This window comes from Phalaenopsis equestris, unplaced genomic scaffold (assembly GCF_001263595.1).
Source record: "Phalaenopsis equestris unplaced genomic scaffold, ASM126359v1 Scaffold000121, whole genome shotgun sequence".
Classification (NCBI taxonomy): domain Eukaryota; kingdom Viridiplantae; phylum Streptophyta; class Magnoliopsida; order Asparagales; family Orchidaceae; genus Phalaenopsis; species Phalaenopsis equestris.
In genome coordinates, this window is record NW_018164563.1 from 1,220,622 (window position 1) to 1,241,057 (window position 20,436).

Genomic DNA, 20,436 nt, shown 5'->3' on the forward strand with positions numbered 1-20,436 from the left:
GTGAATGAATTTTGATAATTCAAACTTTATTGGTTCAGCATAAAAGAATGATATATTCAAATAAACTTTAGATATGAAATGTTCCACCCCCATCAACCCACCAACACAGTGTAAGTTCTTGGGAAAACCACTAAGGAAGACAACATCATTCCTGTTGCCTCTGTATTTAAATCTAAAGCTAAACTTTGGTGGTTGAAAGATTCCACACCAACACATTTCAAGATATTCCAGGTTTAGCTTATCTAGACATCTTCTAAGCTCTCACTACACGAAATTCCATAAAAGCCAAACCAAAGAGCTGATTCACATTCAAACTTGACTAAGGGAAAGCTAATTATTGAATTAAAAAATACTTTTTGGAAAAAGAATTAAGTTATGACAAGCTATACCTAGGATGATACAACTCTGCCATTAAAGGGTATAATTTGTTGCAGAGGTTAATGAATGTTATTATGTATTAAATAAGAGAAGAAAATCATATACATCTCCTAGAGATTATATGAAAGTGTATAAATAACACTTACACTACCAAAAATTGAGCTTCTTTGTCTTGCTCTAGAATAGTCAAGAATGCTCCTCAGAGAGCTGGATGGGATGAACCGAAACCCCGTTTCGAGCGTTATGAACTCGGCCCCATCGTCCCAAGCGGGGCTCCTGATGCAAGCACACCATATAAACAAAAAGTTAGGACTTGTTTGGGATCAATTTTATTTTATTTATTTATTGTTTTTAAAAACATATTTAATTAGCTCAAAAAAAAAGTTTTAAGGATAAAATTAATTGCAGGAAAAGGATAAAATGGACAGGGGCTTACCTGTCCAACCCCAGCTAGAAGAAAGCGGCCAGATTTTGAGAACGCAAGTGAATTGGCAAATCCAACCTGCATTAATAAGATGTTAGTTAGCATCCAATCAGAAAAAATGCAAAAAAGGAAAACATCAAGGTGAGTTTTTGCTGCATTATCTTACTGGTTTGACAGGATCTGCTAATTAGTGCAAGGCAAAACAAGAGCTGACATCAGGATTGTTCAGACGATTGCTTATAAGAAATTAGTTGATGAAAGTCTCATTAATTGGTGATCTAGGCAGAACAAATGTGTGTGCAATTTTTTTTAAATTAATAGTCATTATTTTACCATCGGTTCACACTATTGCTTCTTAATAAGAAACTGAATTTGGCAGAGGAAGAAGATTTTTTTCATTTTCTAAGGACCTTTGCCAATCCTTGGGTACCCATTTTTTATTTGTTTTTTTTTTGTTCTTTGAAAAATATTTTTTTCTTTCTTGTCAGGTTGATAAGAAATTAAATGTTTTGTTTTTTTTTTCGGTGAAGGGAAATATCATTGATTGATCCCATAAAATTATCTTCCTATTGTTCAATAAAGTTGAAAAGGAGGTTGTATCTAGAAATGCATTTGCTCATATTTCCTAGGTAATCCTAATTATCTATAATGTACTTTGAAATCAAACAACTAAGACATAATTAATTTGCATTCCTACCATTTCCTTTAAGCAAAACAAACCATTAAGGTTACAGTCCATGAACCCAAACACCAAAGTTTTAAGTGCAGACTGAGGAAAGAATAACTACAATTCAATTAACATTCAAAAGTTCATTAAAAAAAACAGAAATTTACATGTGTGGCACCCAATTGTGGCACCCAATTCTTCTACATTTACGTATCTCACACCAAAACTTTGATTTTTACAAACACAGCACATTACCCATGCATGAAAATGTGAATTTCATTGTTCCACACCATTGAAATGTGTGAATTGGGTGCTGTTTGTAAAATGAAAGTTTTGGTGTGTCATACGTAAATGGATAAGAATTGGGTGCTGCGTATCTGAATTTCCAAAAAAAAAAAAATGCTTTAAAAAGAGGAAGTAAAACAATGTGTGAATGATACCAAGGGATAGGCAAATAAAGGCTGGATGCTTTTATCATCACTTGCAATGGTCCATAGACGAACAACACCATTAGCAGCTCCAGATGCAGCAAGATCAGTTCCTCTGCACACAGCAACTGAGCTGACCCAAGATTGAGCTAAGGTAGAGCTGCCGCCTTCACAAAACCCATTTAACATACAAATAAAAAGATTAAAAAAATCAGTCAATGTTACAGAAAATGCGGGAGGAAATACTATAGGCATGACTGGGATAATTTTTGTTTTTTGCTTTTTATTGTTATTATTATTTATTTATGTTATGATTTAACAGTGTATTGTTGGGTCCCGGATGTGAAAAGTGAAGGGTTGTGTAAAGTAGTTAACATTCCACGTAAAATTTGGCGAAAAATCATGACATGAATCATTTTGATTGTTGTGTAAATGCTATAGCGTCCCCTGGAAGTGACTCGATGTATAGTTTCATTACGGTGAAAAGTGTGTAAGGGCAGCTACACTGGCGTCGGGTATAGTGTCAAATAAACAAGGGTTCTCACATTTCAGATGAATGAGGTAAAGAAATTAATCTATGAAACTAATATTAAGATAGCATCTTAGAATATAGGTATTCTCACGGGTAAATTAATCGAATCAGTTGATATTATGATTCATAGTAAGATAGATATCTTATGTATTCAAGAAACTAAATGAGTAGGAGAAAAAGCTTAGGAGATTGATAACTTAAGTTTTAAACTTCTATATTCAAGTAAGAGTCACACTAGAATTGGTGCAGGTGTAATTATAGATAATAGTTTAAAAGATAATAGTGTAAAAATTAATAAAATTGGAGATAGAATTATAGCCCTAAAGATTATTATTGAAACTAAGATTTTTAAAACTAAGATTTTTAATATTATATTATTGAAACTAAGATTTTTAATATTATAAGTGTTTATGCTCCTCAAGCAGGTTTAGATATATGCTCTAAAGAAAAATTTTGGAATGACTTAGAAGACTATACAAATGATACCTCTTGAAGAAAAAAATTTTATTAGAGGAGATTTAAATGAACAAGTCGGTAGAGTGATGAAAGATTTTTTAAATATCATGGTGGCTACGGTTCTTGAGTGATTTATGAAGAAGGGAGAGTCATATTAGATTTTGCTTTAGCGTTTGATTTTATTATTGCTAATACTTTATTAAAAAGAAAAGATAAAAAATTATTACTTATAAAAATAGATCTAATAAAACACAGATTGATTATTTTCTTACGATGAGAGATAGTTGAGAATGAAAAGAATGTAAGGTCATTCCAAGTAAGAATTTAAGTACTTAACATCGATTATCAGTTCTATATTTTAAGATTACGAGTTGTAAAATAAAAAATACTAAGAATCATTGTCGTAGAATTAAATAGGGGCACCTAAAAAACACAAATAAAATTAATTTTTATGAAAAAAACTTCAAGATTTCAAGACTTGGGATGTTCATGAATAAGCAAATTCTATATAGAATAAAGTAACAAACACTATTAAACAAATGACAAAAGATATATTTGGAAAATTTGAAAAATTAGAAGAAAAAATTTTCATAAATAAAAATAGTTGATGGTGAAATAATAATGTACAAGAAAAGATAAAATATAAAAACTTATGCCATAAAAATTAATTTAAATGTAAAAGCTTAGAGAACTGAGAAAAATATAAAATGACCCGTCGGGAGTCTAAGAAAACAATCTGTGACATTAGCGATCTTTATAACATATTAGAAACTAAAGAAAGTGAAAAATATATGTATAAACTAACCAAACAAAGAAAAAAGAAAAGTAAGGATTTAACTCAAGTGTATTAAAGATGAAAATCAAAAAGTAATTTTATTATGATATTCAGCATAATGGGTGAAAACATTTAACTCAAGTAATGTGTATTAAAAATGAAAATCAAAAAATATTTTTATCAAAAAATATTTTTCTTAGAAAAAGAAATTCAACATAGATGAGTGAGTTATATTGTTAAATTTTTAATTAAATTTTTGAAAATACGATCTACCATAGTGATCTTAATATCGTTAATAATAATAAAATGTTACATTTTTTACCGTCACATTAGTAAATAAAGTTGAGGATGTTTTAAAAAAAAGTAAGGGTGGAAAGCCTGTAGGACCTGATGATATATCCCAATTGAAGTGTGGAAATATATAGGAGATTTGACAGTTTATTGGCTCACTAAACTCTTTATATTATTTTAAAAGCTAAAAAAAATGTCTGAGGAGTGGAGGAAGAGTATGAGGAAGAGTATTTTGGCTTTCATTTTTAAGAATAAAGGGGGTGCACCAGAGTGTACAAATTTTAGAGGAATTAAGTTGATGTGTCATACTTTAAAATTATGGAAGAGAATAATTGAACATATGTTAAGATTGATTACAAAGATTTCTCATAATCAATTTGGATTTATGTCGAGCCAGTCTACTATGAAAGTTATACAATTATTGAGAGATTTGATGGAGAAATTCAAAGAGAATAAGGAGGATCTACATATGATTTTTATTCATGTAGAAAAAGCTTATGATAAGGTTCCAAGAGATATCCTTTGGAGAGTTCTAGAGGAGTTGATATGACTTATATTCGAGTCATTAAAAATATGTATGCTAGAGTCGTTACTTGTGTTCGAACAAAAGTTGGATTGACCAAGTATTTTCCTATTTCAGTTGGATTACATCAGGGATCGGCTTTAAGCCCGTATCTTTTTGCTTTAGTTGTGCTCATACTAGACATTTACAGTAGGATGTACCTTGGTGTATGTTTTTCGCTGATAATCTCCTTCGCGTGGATAAGACTAGAGAAAAAGTTCAGGAAAAACTTCAATTATGGATGTCTACATTGGAGTCTAAAGGCCTTCGTTTGAGTAGAACTAAAACTAAATAGATGGAATATTATTTTAGTAGTAGTAGCTCTAGTGACAAAGTTGTCACTGAGTGATCAAATTATTAAAAGCTGTGAACGATTTAGATATATCGAGTCTATTGTTCAAAGTGATGGTGATATAGATGGGGATGTTATTAGTAGAATTCAAGTTGGTTGGTTGAAGTGGAGGAATGCTTTGGGTCTATTGTGTGATAGAAAAGTACTACTTAGACTGAAGGAAAAATTTTATAAGATGGTGGTGAGACCTACGAAGCATAAAACTAAGTAGAGTGTTGTCGAGATGAGAATGCTTAGGTCGATGAGTGGCTTTACACTTGGAGACAAAATGCAAAATGAATATATTTGTGATAGGGTTGGTGTAGCTCCACTGGCAGACAAAATTAGAGCAGACAAAATTAGAGAATTAGAGAGTCGTCTTTAGATGGTTTGGTCACATTAAAAATCAATCAGCTGATGATCTCAACAGGAGCAAATGTTTTAGATTCAACTTATGTTAAAAAAGGCAGAGGTACACCTAAAAAGACTTGAGCATATAAAAATGATCTCAATTTATTATAAATAAAAAATGATCTCAATTTATTAGAATTAAATGAAAATATGACACTCAATACGACGCAACGAAGAGAAAAAATATTCATGTAGCCAGCCCCACTTAGTATGATAAAGGTTTGTTGTCGTTACTTATGTTGATTTAAATTAAAACATATTTGATTGAGGTAGTTACTTATGAAAAAACTGAAAATATCTTTTAAGTGCTTTAAGTGTTTTTCAAAAAAGGTTGACTTATTTTTAAAAACAAAAAATAAAAATATATAAAAATTATATCAACTAATCATATTCTCATAAGCAAAAGAAAAAAAACAAAAACAAAGAACAAAATTAATGCCAAACAAGCCCTAAGCTAAAATGACAAATACAGAAAAAAGCATGAGCATTTTTTTTCCCCCCTTTTTCTTCTCTTTTTCAATTTCGAAGATATGGAACAAAACATGGTATAAATAAGTAAGACTTTCGTGAAAAATGGCCAAGATGCTCAGATTCTTCTTTAGGCAACATGCATCATAAGCATTGTAGGAAGGTATCTTACCTGCATGATTTCCATTAGGCAAGCCTTCATTTTTATCAATAGGCGAGTGCTCATTATGAAATGCTGACAGAGCATGTGCATTTTTTATAATATGAGTAGGCTTCTTCCGCAATATGCTCCAAAGCTCTATACTCCCATCATCAGATCCAGACAAGAATTCACCATCATTGATGAAGCAACAACACTCAAGCGATGATGCAGGTGCTCGGAAAACTAACTGTGATTCCTCCGGAACCTATAGAAAAAAAGTGAAGTACAAATCTTTAAAAGGCAACTAATTTCTTCACCATGAAATTTATCATCAGTGAATATGAGCGTGACAAAGCTAAAATCTGACGAATAAAAATAATTGGAAGCAAAATTAATTAGCATTGAAAATGTCCTCTCTTCTGTATACTTTTCTCAATGAAAATGGCATGTACAGCACATATCTTGAAATATTTTGCATAGCTGTATCTTAGATCACATATTTAATCAGTTTTCTGCATTAGAAGTGCTTAATTAGCTCAGTTTTTGCACTGTTATTAAGTCTTCAAATACCAATGAGAAAAGAGATCCTTTGACAGGACTTGCGATCAGCTTGAGAGGTGTAACCCATTGGCACAGTTAAACTATAAAAACTATGAAACATTCAATCATTTTTTTAATTGCATTAGGAAAACTGTCAGCATGAAATGATTATGGGGGAAATACTATATACCTTCTCCAATAGTAGATCAAAAAATTCTTGATTTAAACTCAGGTCAAATTAGCCATAGATAATAACAACTGTGGCAGTTAAATGATTGAAAAATAACAGAAGTTCCGTGTAAATCTACAGAAGTGCAAATAATTTCTGTTTTTCGATGTGTAATCTATAGCTTAATTTTGCTTTTATCAAAAGTACAATTTCTTGCTGTTTTAAATGTGAAGGTTAGTTTATTTGGTTAGTAAACTCTTCAAATTTTAATTATTTATCATGATTACAAATTAAAATGAAAATTGGCAGATGATATTAGAAAAAATAAAGAGAAATTGATAATGTTATTACATATGAAATGAAATGGTGAACAAACGGAAAATGCCTGAATTGTGCAGCATAAAAGAGATGAATATTTCTCCTTTATCACAGAACTTTCAGGAACCTGTAAAAAATTAAATGCAGAAAGGTAAGCCACTTAAAATCTTATCCTGTATTAAATCTAATGCCTAAAATTAAAATTTTTTTAAAAAATCAGGGCATTTATATAATGTTCAATCTTAAACATAAATTTTAAGCCATTGGGTTATTCTCTTTTGGGATCTACTCCTTTTGAATTAGCATCCAACACTTTGGCATACATATCTACACAACTTATTTCTTCATGCCTTTTAGAAGATGAGATTGTGTCAATTACTGTTGAAATTCTGAGAAATATTTATATTTCTTGCTTCATAACGAATTACATACAGCTATGAGTAATAGAGTGGTTGTTGACATACTGAAACGACTGTTGTTATTAGTACCAAACCAATAGCGATTCATACAAACTAAATCTTCTAATCTATAATTGGGCCAAAGAAACAATTTGAATTTAATGAAATTTTTTCTATCTGTATTAATATGTTTGTTCTTATTCAAAAATTACCCACTGTTTCTTATTTTATTTTCATTGAAAAAACTTGGATTTCTATCCACAGCATGAAAATTCCTAGAATTTAAACATAATCGAATTCGAAATTCTCTACGACATATGAGGGATAGAATATTTTCAGGAACAAGTAAATCATAATGATTTTTGTCTCCACTCAAAAATACATTGTTGCGTCGTGCAATGGATTTTTCAAACCCCCCCTTTCTCAATTCTTTTTTTTGTGTATTTTTATTTGTACGGTACTTCTTATTATCGACTAATGAAATATCCATAATTTGATATATAATAGATTTTTCGTCCTTCGTACAGATAGATAAATTGGTTCAATGATAAATATTCGTGGAAATTCTGAAAAAGATTTCTATTTCTTGCTTCATAATAAATTAGATACAACTATAAGTAATAGAGTGGTAATAGAGTGGCTGGCATACCTGCCCACAAATTACGAAACTGAAACTCTTTAAATTAGAAATCACATACAATTAGGAAATAAAAAAAAAGAGGAAATATTAATAAATAAACCAAATAAATCTTAAAAGATATCTCGAGTGAAGAAAATAAGATCTTTACTAGAGTACATAGATGGCTACTTCCAAAAGTCTCACTCAAGTTGGATTGTATATTTTACACAAGACCAAGCTTGAAATTCAATGTATCATGGCTGACCTTTGATAGTGTTTTAGTAAGAAAATCAACGATCTGGGGTCTTGTTGGAACATAACTTAGCTGAAGAATTCCCCTTAATATTTTTCTGAGATAAAGTTTTGATCAATCTCAATGTGTTTTGTTTTATCATGGTGTATTGAACTTTTGGCTATAATCTACTTCACCATCACTGAACATCTTAATTTTCTCCTTTGTCTCAACCGTAGGTTCCTTTAACAGTCTTTGAGGCCACATTCCTTTATATATTCCTAGTGCAAAAGCACGATATTCAACTTTTGCACTACTACGAGAGACAACAGTTTATTTTTTGCTTCTCCGTGTGACGAGATTGCTCCATACGTATGAACAATACTCAGTGGTTAATTTTCTATCAGTTACCATTCCTGCCCAACTAACATCTGTGTATATCTCAGTATCACGATTTTTAGATCTTTTGAAGAGCAAATCATGCCCAAGATGCATATTCAAGTATTTCAAAATTTTGTTCACTGCTTCCAAATGATCCTCACTTAGATTATTGATGTGTTGGCTTACTACAATAACCAAGTATGCAATATCAAGCCTTGTGTAGGATCAGCTTTCCCACAAATCTTTGATAACTTATTTTATCAACAAGACTACTTGTTTCACTTATGTTCAGGTTATAACATATTTATTTAACAAATTTAAAATGTAATTTCTTTGGCACACGACAATTCAAAACACCTCCATTCCAAGTATCTGAGAGTCAAGACATCATTGATCTCAAATTTTGTTGCAAGTATCATTTTTAGACTAATAATTTCCTCTGAATCATCACCAGTCAAAATAATATCTACATATACTATGAGAATAACAATTTTGCCTCTATGATTGGATTTAGCAAACAGTGTATGATCAGTTTGACACTGATGATATCCATTTGTAAACATAGTCTTAGCAAACCTGTCAAACCAAGTACAAGGAGATTGTTTCAAGCCATAGAAGGACTTCTATAGCTTGCAAACTAACTTGTTCGACCTATTTTCCAACCCTGGAGGTATAGTCAAGTAGACTTCTTCATCAAGATTATCATTCAAGAAAACATTCTTGATATCTAGTTGGTATAAAGGCCAATCTTGATTTACTGTAAGATAGAGTAGAACCTAAACAGTATTGAGCTTGACAACAGGTGCAAAAGTTTCATGTTATTCAATCTCATATGACTCTATGAAACCCTTGACTACCAATCTAGCTTTGAATCTTTTTACACTTTCATCTCCTTTATGTTTAACTGTGAATATCCATTTACAACCTATAGGATTTTTTTCATGAGGCAACTTTGCAAGTGTCCATGTGTTATTATTTTCTAGATCTTCCTCAATTGCTTATTTACATATCGAAACCTTTAGAGCCACTTGAATAAAATTAAGAACCTGCACATTATTAAGATTTGTCACAAAAATCCTGTAAAATGCTAAAAACTTTCCATATGTTGCATATCTTTCGATTGGAGGATCAATGCACCTTCAAACAAGAGATAAGGAATTTGTACCATTATAATTATCAGATACAAGAGGACTTGGTTTGGATTCTTAGCAGCTCTAGATTTGTATGGTATCCTCTATATACTCAGAGGTCCTTTTTCAACTGGTATAGACACAAAATTCTTGCTCAGTAATATCAAGTTGAGGTGGAGTAGAGATAATTGGGGTTGTTTCAAAGACAGTGTTTGGTTCTTCAAGTGGAGTTGGTTGAGTGGTAGGATTTGATTCATTTGTTTGACTGAATTTGATTCAGTTTGAGTGTCTTAGAAAAGTCCCAAATTTGATATTCCCTCGAAGTCTCCCCCTGAATTTTAGATTTTGGAAAATAAGATTGATTCTCATAGTAGGTGGCACCCATTGAGTTATAGCATTGTATCCTTTTTGGCTAGAGTAACCAATAAAGATACATATGAAATATTTGAGATCAAGTTTTTGGTGATGTTATTGGTGGATGTGCACAAAGACAAAACAACTAATGACTTTCAATGGCAAGCCAGCGAAAAAATAGCGGATATGTGGATAAAATTCTGAGAGATTATTACAAGGGCTTTTAAAATTTTATGACATGAATAGGCATTCTATTAATCAGATAAGTGGCTCTGAGTATAACTTCCTTTCAAAAATATTTAAGCACATAATTAAAGATCATAATGCCATGAGCCATTTCAAGTAAATGTAGTTCTTCCTCTCAGCAACCCAATTTTATTGAGTATCCACACAATAACTTTTATATGGATGATACCATGCTTGATAAGATAAGGACCAAAAATGCAGTTATAATATTCCTTAACAGAATTAATTTAATGAACTTGAATTTTACTTTGGGACAAAGGATCATGGAATGAAAGATATGAAATATATTGGCAGTTCCAGATTTTTTTTTATAAGAAATGTCTAAGTCACTCTAGTATAATTATCTATGAATGATAGAAATCATCGTGCCCCATTTAATCTTTTACTTGGAATCCCCCCGGATATCACTCTGAATAACAACAAAAAAATGTGAAATATGTCTAATATATTTTGTAAGTTTAAATGTTTCAAATTGATAAATAGATGTGAAAATATTTTTCAATATAAGCAAAATTTGATGACCAAGATGGCAATGCCTCGGAAATTAAACCTTTTATTGATAAATAGATGTGAAAATATTTTTCAATGTAAGCAAAATTTGATGACCAAGATGGCAATGCCTCAAAATAACTTGACTTTCAACAAAAGCGGACTTAGATTTAGAAATTAGATTAACATAATTTGAACTAGACTCAGAAATACACCGTAATGGCTGAACTTCTCTACCGATGAGATTATTTTCTTTGAGTGGATATAAACCACCATGCATCTCAACAATATTAATCACCTTCTCCAAATCCATTACCTGAAAATCACAAAATTTAAATAAAATTTAATCACACATTTTAAGTCGCGAGTACTTTTGTTAATTGAGAGTAAATTGTAGTCTAATTTTGGAACATAAAAAATAGAGTTGAAGTGAAAATCTTCTGTCAATTTGACTGATTCAATTCCTACTACTAGAGAAAATGGACCGTTAGTTGTTCGAACTATAGAGTGATTGGTACATGGGTTATAATTTTTGGAAACCTTGATATCACATGTCATATGATTAGAGACTTTGAACAATATAAGCATAAAGTAAGATACATTGGTGTGCTAACGTATTGATCGGTTGTTCGACAGAGGATTGTGATACTTGTCAATAACTATAACCATGACCTAAAATTTTCAGCATTACCCCAATTTGCTCCCTAGTGAATGGACTGAATTATGCATTGTTATTAACTGTGACAACAATATTTGCATGGTTCTCCCAATCATTTCTACCAAAATATAACTACCAATCTGTAAGTTTTTCATGTAATTCACAACATGTTTCCTTTATATGACTAGGTTTTTTACAATGATCTGTTGACCTCATTTTTAGTGAGGTCTAATTCTCTTCTTAGGGTTTAGGGTCTAGCCTTAGGGTTCTCCCTTTGATTATCTTAAAGCCTTAGAAATGGGACCCACCTCATTTTAGAAATTCAACCTACTCCTTTACCCTTTTGAAGTTTTGCATGTGTGGTATCAGCCTCTAGCACTAAGGAAATTGAAACCAACATGAGGAAACCCAAAAGGAGTCCCTATAGAATCTTTAAGCCTTAGGATTGTCTTATGCACAATAAGCACTTTTGCGTGCACAAACTTCGTAATTCGAACAGTCGACACGTTCGATTACCACATTTCGCATAGCCTGCGTCGTTATTTATCGAAAGCTTAAATAAATTTTTGAAAGGATTGATCGCGAACCAAAATTTTGACAAAAAACCGAATTTGATACGTTCTTTTGACCCGATTGTCGGCGAGGTTACTCAAACTCCTCGGATGACGAAACGGACTGCGACGTCGCGTCTAGAACATCGATTTTAGCTAGGAAGGGCACCTACCTTGTTGTAGTTTCATGCACGAGAAAATAGCGCGCAAATCAAGGGATGTTCAATTTTAATTAAAAATAATAATAATTCACTTAAATCCCAAATCCCTAACCCCTAAATTCATGCACGGTCTCTCGCCCCCTCTCTTACTCCCGTACGCGACCCAGACGCGACTCGCCCCTGCTTCCCAAGCGAAGCCCTAGCCAAACCTGATCCCCTTCTTCTCCCGCAAGCTACCCAAACCCGAAGGCCGAATTCATCCTAGTCGAGACCTTCTCCGCGCATCTTCGACTCAAGATCCCATCCTCTCTGCCGCTCTGCCTAAAAGCTCCTCACTGTAGCCACGCCTCTATCTTCACCTGCTCCCTGTCGCGCTCCAGCTTTCTACCTGCCACGCTCCTCTGTGCCTCTTGTCGCTTCTCGCCCATCGCCTTCAAGTCTCAGTTCACCCCCAGGTGAGTTCAGGTATTCTTCCTCCTCCCTCTTCTACTATAAAAAACCCCACTTGGGGAAGGGTTTAGGGGTTGGCCGAAAATTCAAAGGAAAGGGGAAGTGTTGTCATTTTCTTTTCTAGATTCCCTCGTTGTTTCCTCTTGAGTGGGTTGGTGTTCTTGGGGTATTGTTCTTTTCTTGTTCTTCTCTTGAAAAAAAAAAAATCGAGCAAGGTATTCCTTCCTCCCTTAGCTATTCATTACTATGGGTTGTTGTCTTGGTGTTTGTTCTAGCTTCAATGTTTTTCCGGATATAATAAAAAAAAAAAGGAGATGGATGTTTGGTGAAACTTGTAGCTTGCACATAGAATGGTAGTTGGGAGTCCTCCTTCTCTATTTGCTCCATACTTGAATGGTTTTCAAAGCATACTTAGGATGTTATCTTTGGAGCTTTTCTTGCTCCTTGCTCTTCAACTCGTTGTTTTGCTAAAACTTATGTTTAAGTACACTGGAAGTTTCATACTAGCTTACTTCCATACTAGCATGCTTAGGATGTTATTTTTAGAGCCTTTCTTGCTCCTCACTTACTCTTCACCTCACTGTTTTTTTTTAATGTATGTTTGAGGCTAAGCTCAGGTTTCATCTTTACCATGCTTAGGAGAAAATATTTGGAGCCTCTCTTTACTATTAGTTTCGCTGATTTTGAAGATCACGTGTTTAAATGCTTGTTAAATTCACATTTTTTATGGTTTAGAAAAGATTATGGAGCTCTTCTTTGCTCTTCATCATGTGGATTTTGAAAGAGATGTTTAGGAGCTCCTCTTGATTCTTTTTGGATGGTTTGGAAAAGATAGAATGCATCCTTTTGTGCATGATTGGTAAATGTGAAAGAAAGTGCAATATATCCTTGTTCATGTTGTAAAAAAAAGGGATTCCTTTTTTATTTTTGAGCTTGGACATTCACATGGATACACTTGGGAAATCTATCTATGCTTTTTGTTGCTCAATATAGACTTGTTGGAGACAAGTAAATATTACGTTTGATTGTTTTGGAGACATATTTGTGCTACATTCGATTGACTATAAGCATCGGTTTTAAATTTGTTGGAGTTTGTGTGTATTTATGCTGAACTTTTGTCGATTTTGAGGAGATATATGCATGATTTTGGGGCAGATTTAAGCATCGTTTTAAAGCTGTTTATTCACTATTTTGGACAAATGTTATTTTTTTCTGGATGAATTAAGAGTTGGTTTGGAAAGGCTTCGAGCATTCTTTTGGGCTACACATGCTCAGCGTTTTTTTGTACCTTATCTAATTTTTGTTTGGAAAGATTGTGAGCACTATTTTGGGCCGCCTATATGCATGGGTGTGGCATTCCCCTTCCTCCTAATTCTAATGCGTGGTTTTATGCATGTTAAAAGTGTGATGTATTAATTAGCTTGGAGTCTTGAGTTGGTTTGTTTTGCTTTAAAAAAAAGGCGAAAAAAAAAGGGGCGCAAGCTTTGTTCTAAAAAAAAAGGGGATCGAATGGAAGGGTTTCACACTAGCATAACTAGTGAACACCTTAAAACTTCATGACCGCTTAGTTGTTCTTTATTTTCATTATTTCAAGTTGGGGCATGTTGAGCACACTTGGGTGTGTTTTAAACTTCATTGTCGGCATGATTTGGATGTTGTTTTGGAGTCCTTTTCGCTCCGTACATGCTCTCTACCTTGCGGTTTGGCTGAAATTTTCTCGTCTCGGTTGTCATTACGGTTTTATTAACTGTATTAGCTATTTCTTTTCTTTGAGAGGGGTTGTTGATGATAAGCAGGTAGGCATTCATTTTATCTTGGATAAATGAGAGATGGGATATATTTTAATATGTAGGTGCATCTTCATGCCTAAAACGTTTGGAATTACACATTGCTTTGTGAAGATTTTGGGCTACTTTCTTGACTTGTTTTGAGAAGTATTTGGGCTACAGTTTTGCCCTCGTTTCGGAGAGATTTTGATGGCTTTTTGCGCTGCATTCTTGACTTGTTTTGAGCAGTTTTTGGAATGCGGTTTAGCCTAGTTTGGAGAGATTTGTTTGCAGGTTCTTGGCTTGGTTTTGGACTGAATTGGTTGCATGTTTTGGGCCTGATTTTGATGACCTTTTGGGCTGCGGTTTGTCCTGGTTTTGAGTGGTTTGGCTGTAGTTTTGGGGTCTTTTAAATTAGGGACTTTTAAATGCATCTTTTGGCTATATTTCGGGCTTGTCTTTGGCAGTTTGTAGGCAATGGTTTAGCATGGTTTTGGGAAAGTTTAAACTGCACTTGAGGCTCTCTTTGATAGTCGTTTGGGCTGCAGTTTTTCGCCCGATTTTGTTTTTCGCCCTATTTTGTTGAGGTTTAGACTTCGGTTTGGCCTCATTTCGGAGAGGTCGAGGCTCATGTTTGGGCTTCATTCACACTTCATTGCTTGGCTTTATGATTAAGCTTGTTCTCGAGATTGGCTTTGTGGAAAGAACGTTGTGACTGCATGGTTTTAAACGAATACAATTCTCTGCTTCTCCTTAGAATCTTTCAATTGGAACCGTGAACCCACTTTCTCTTTTGCAAGCTGAAATTTCCATTTTCGCCCCATTAAATGCTGCTTTTCTCGAGGTGATTAAACGTTGTTCAAAAGTGACTTGAGAGTCATTCTTATTCCGTTTTGGCTTAGTTTTTCTTGATAATGGCTGGAGTATATGGCATTTTGAAAGAGTTTGGGTGGGGGAATTTTTTTTTTGTGGCTCATTGATTTGGGGTTCAAGGCATGTTCTATTTTGGAGAGTGAAATATATTTGAGGGCCTTCGTCTGTGAAAACATCACTTTTGGGAGAGTTAAAATGTTGTGTATTTTGGGAAAGATGGGGAATCACAAAGGTTTGGATTTACGAAAGTTTGGGGAGCTTCTCGAATCATAATTTTTTGGGAATTTTAAATGAGCCTTTCAAATGCCTATATCATTGGATGTGGCAATTTATTTTAGATTCGATTTTGAATGTGGTTTTGAGGGTAGATTCATCCTTTACTATTTTCGTATTTCAAATGGATCAATCCCTCCTCTTTCTCACCCCCTTTTTCTTCTTTTCTTTTTTTGTTTCTTGATTTAGTTTAGGTGCTTATGTCTGAAGCATAAACGCACATATATAGCCTTTTGCTATATATAAACCATCAAGCAAGGCAGTAAGTAGATCGATTTCGGGGTTCAAGGACAACGATGTAAAAGGCATCTAGGTATGTGTGAGAGGTTCTAGTACAATCCTAACTCAGTGACTTTGAGAGAATGAGAGATTGAAATTACCGCATCTCTAACACTTAGTAAATAGTTACCACTTGCTTTTACAGAGAGTGGGAAGTTCCAGCCTACCAATATGACCAACTCATTAACTTTCTAAAGTATGAAATTCCTTTAAGTGATATATATGTGTACACACATAATCAATTAAAAAGAAAAGATCTTTCAAGTGCATGACAAATCAAAATTGCTTTTGAAAAATGAAATCTTTCCTAAATATTTTCTAAAAATTTCACGGGTCAGTCGTATGAACTAGGTTAGGGATTACCCTTTTCTGTGACTGTTAGGTCGGTGACTTTTTACTTAGTGTTGGATCACACATGCATGGTGTTGATTATTTTGTTAGGGCCCCAGGGTCTTGATTTTGACCCGAGGTCCTGATTCTGAGTCCACCCCGTCCTGAGTGCTTACGGTTTTCTTTAGTGTCTCGCGCATTTTCTACGATTTTCTTTGAGCTTCCGTGGGTTACTCCCAGTTTTTCTTCAAGCTTATCGTGAGATGCTTTGTCGATGGACTTTTACACGCCTATACACGCATGCTTAGCTTGCTAATCAAATCCTCTTCTATACTTATTTATTTCTACCTACAACGCTCATCCCATTTGTCGGAGTAGCAGATTCGTCTGGTGCACAGGTTTATTTTATATTTACAGCATTTTATTTTCTTTCCTGCACATTCTACTATTTTCCTTTACTGTACATTTAACTGCATTTTCTCTACCATTGTTTTCCTTACTGCACTCACCACTGCTTTTATTTTACTGCATCTCCCATTGTTTCCTTTATGTATTATACCTTTTAGAATTGGACAGTAGTCTGGTTTTATAGGAGGTACCCAGCAGCAGATAACCGACCTAATAATTATACTTGCAAATACAAAACATAAACTAAACTTGGAATCACTACTGTTTGGAGCTTATAGCAAGTCTTTGTGGGCAGCACGACGAAGAAGCAACAGGTGGAGGATGACGATCTAGACAGCATATCCTTCCCTAGTTTAAATAACAAGTCATAGGACTTCGAGGTAGTCTGTCTAGCGAGACATAAATCCTCATTTTATCTTTTAGGCCTTTGCACGGCCAGATTGTGCAATTTAAACCCTAACTCGTTTTAGGTTCTGAGGTCGTCGTCCGATATAAAGTAAACCCTCATATCTACTAGGTCATTTGTATGATCGTTTCATGTAAATATAAGTCCTAAATAATAAAACTGACAGGATTAAACATCAAGTAACATCTTCTCGAAATTGAAGCCAAACAATAGGATAGTTTGGGAAGTCACTGAGGTTTCCCTCAGGATCCGTGACATCCCCTACTTTTCTTTCATTTGACTTCAGAAATAAATGTTCTCATTTAGTCCATTTCCCCACTTGACTTATCTATGTCTGACCTTGAAAACCCTAAACTTTGAATTCAGGAAGATTGATACCTCTAATCATCATTGAGAGTTCTCTTAAGTGACTTCCGTCATAGGAAGATTGATACCTCTGATCATCATTGAGAGTTCTCTTAAGTGACTTCCGTCATTTAAAAGGTAATTAACTGTAGGGAGAGCTTTAAGAACCCAGGTAATATAAACCCTTTCAGAACTCAGGTAATATAAACTCTATCTATTTCTTAATATTAGGTAGGAGAACTTGTCGATCAACATAAAAGTTCGCAGACTAAAACGAGTGTCATAAATTCTTTAGTTTATTTATCAAACCGCACCAGTAAGTAATATGTCTATTCCTCTGGATAGATGTATTGCTTACGATGTTGTGTTCGATCATTTAAACCATTGCAGATATTTGATCGGTTCGATTTTTGTATTTTCAAAAAAATTAAAATATTACTTTTTCTAATATATATAAAATTAAACATCTTTTAAAATCAGGGATATCCATTCCAGCGGCCGACATGATCGCACCACGATCATCCTTTCATGGGCTTATTATTCTGAGAACAGTTGTGAGTTTACAAAGTCGACCCTTCAACAGATAGTGTGGTGTGATTGTCTGCCATCAAACTTCTTGATGCTTTCCTCCCTTCGAACTTCTACAAATGCCTCCCAGATGGTAGGAAGAGGCTTAATTCGCATGATTCTCCCTCGGACTTTGTATAGGTCTTTATTGAGGCTAAGAAGGAATTTGATGGTCCTCTTTTGCTCAATAGTTTTCCAATATAAACTAAAATCATCAAGGCATTTCCAGAAAGAAACCTCATACATGTCCAGTTACAGCCAACAACGTGTGAGAGAATTAAAATATTGAGTAACACTCAATTCCCCTTGTCGTAGAACATGTAGTCTGGTCTCAAACTCAAATAACTCTGTGGAGTTTTTAGTGTTATAGTAAGTTTCATGAGCAGCCTCCCATATCTCCATCGTTGTCTTATAGAGTAGAAAATTTTCTCCAACTCTTGTGGTCATGCAATTTAGTAACCATGACATAACCAAGTGGTTGTAAGTTTTCCAGACCCGTTGTTTAGAATGCCATTTCTAGAGCCGAAATTTCACCGGTAAAATGTCCATCATTCTCTCTCACGCAAACGTAAATGAAAACAACATTGTGACCACTGAGGGAAATATTGGCCATGTAGTTTTTGGATAGTGACTAGGTGGGGATGAGTTATCAAATACGATGGACTAAATATATAAGCTCGGATCTAAACATGACTTATAAGGAAGAAGATTGTGAGGTCATGTCGTGTTTGAACATGATAAGGTTGTGAAGCCCGAATCAATAAGACCTGTTAGGAAGAAAGCGAAAGAAGGATCCTTAGTTCGACTGCTCAGCTGAAAGAGCAAACAGGAACTAGATGGAGGTGCATAGCTTTCGATTTCCACGAGTTTAGTAAGCTGAATTGATCATAGGAGTCATATCGTCCTCCGTTTTAGCAAACCAAAGAGGACCATCGAATGGAGCTTCCTCGCCGATTAGAAAAGACGAATAACTCAACGAGTCATTCTAGTTGAGCGATGAACGACCGAAGAAGCACTGAAGAACGACAGAACGGAACGTTCTGGTCGAGTGGAAGTGTCAAGAGTCCGACGGAGCACTACAACCCTTGTGTGCGTACTCTATTGACAACCTCATGCGCACTAGGGGGATGACATAGCATGATCTTGTGCATACGAGAAGAGACAACTGCATCGAAGACAACAACAGAGAAATTTTGTAGTGTTGTTGATGGTGACGTTGCCCTCGTTGGGACAGGGAGGACGCCTCGACACTTCTTCAACTTCGACGATTTTTAAAGGATTATAGAGATGGAGCAACAACCTCGAATGTGAGCGAAAAAATTTTCTAAGGTCTTTGATACCATGTGAAATTCTATGAAAGATTTTTATTTCTTGTTTCATAACGAATTAGATACTACTATAAATAATAGAGTCACATGCATAACAATTCAAAATTAAGAAATTAAAATTCCTTTAAATTAGAAATCCCATACAATTAGGAAATCAAAAAATTAGGCAATATTTAATAAAAGAAACGAATAAATCTTATAAAATATACTTAGTACAACAACAACAAAACCTTCATCCCACTAAGTTGGCTCGACTACATGAATCCTTTTTCTCCGTTGCGTCCTATTTAGTGTCATATTTTCATTTAATTCTAATAAATTAAGATCATTTTTTATACAATATGCCCAAGACATCCTAGGTCTACCTCTGTCTGTCTTTCTTAACATAAGCATAAGTCGAATCTAAAACATCTACTCTTCTAATCTAATGATCAGATGGTTGACGTTTAATGTGTTCAAACCATCTAAGGCGTTTAAAAGATATCCTTAGTGAGCAAAATAAAATCTTTCCTAATAGAATATATATGTTGGTTACTTCCAATAACTACTAATGGCAAAATCCAAAGACATTAAGTAAATTGATGCGACAAATTTATATGTGATGAATCATAAATTATTTTATAATAAGCACAAAATTTGTCCAAATTTGCTAGATAAAATATCAAATATTAAATTTGTTTAAGCAAATTTTTTTAAGCAACAAAATTTATAGTGATAATTTGTTTTATGGTGGTTGCACCCTCTGTTATGACTACACCTTATGTGGAGCTAGTTCATGATTCTTATCCACCACGCTAGATATGTAGATGCTTGCCGCAAGCCTTTCGCCTATTTGCTCTGAATGCAAAATTATTTACATATTTTTATCATCACATTTTTTTTTCCAGTAAAATTCAAAGTTCCAAGTACCTTGAATTGAATAAAGATAATCTTGAGGCAATCATATGTGAAAATCTCCAAATGAAAAGTCTGAATAGTTACTCCGTAGTAAATAAATAGCTTTGATTCAATAAAATTTCTTAACCCAATTTCAATCATCTATATGCAAGTTGGATATGTGCCTCCTTCAAGTGCAGTGTTAGTGAAACAACATAAATTTGGGAAGTCATCTCCCTGTCCTAGAATGAGACTAATATTTTCTTTATTATAGTAACTTTATCTTAGTTAATTTCTTCTAAATATTGTATTAATAGCCTGCCAGACTTATTAATTTAGTTCAAATTTAATATAATCAGTCTTATAATTGTGATAGATAATACAAATATTAGCTAATTTTGTAATTTGTATTTCTTGTGAATAT

The 20,436-nt window shown here is 33.9% G+C and overlaps 1 protein-coding gene across 1 annotated transcript in view; it reads right to left on the bottom strand.

The window, feature by feature from the left end:
- Window positions 1–390: 390 nt before the first annotated feature.
- Window positions 391–20,436, bottom strand: part of LOC110021117 (U3 snoRNP-associated protein-like YAOH) — a 33,645-nt gene continuing 13,599 nt past the window's right edge. Inside the window, exons 4-7 of the mRNA XM_020719460.1 lie at window positions 5,896–6,130; window positions 1,910–2,064; window positions 815–880; window positions 391–654 (exon numbers count right to left, since the gene is read on the bottom strand). Coding sequence (XP_020575119.1) covers window positions 565–654; window positions 815–880; window positions 1,910–2,064; window positions 5,896–6,130 — 546 coding nt within the window. The 3' untranslated portion in view covers window positions 391–564. The remainder of the gene's footprint in view (window positions 655–814; window positions 881–1,909; window positions 2,065–5,895; window positions 6,131–20,436) is intronic.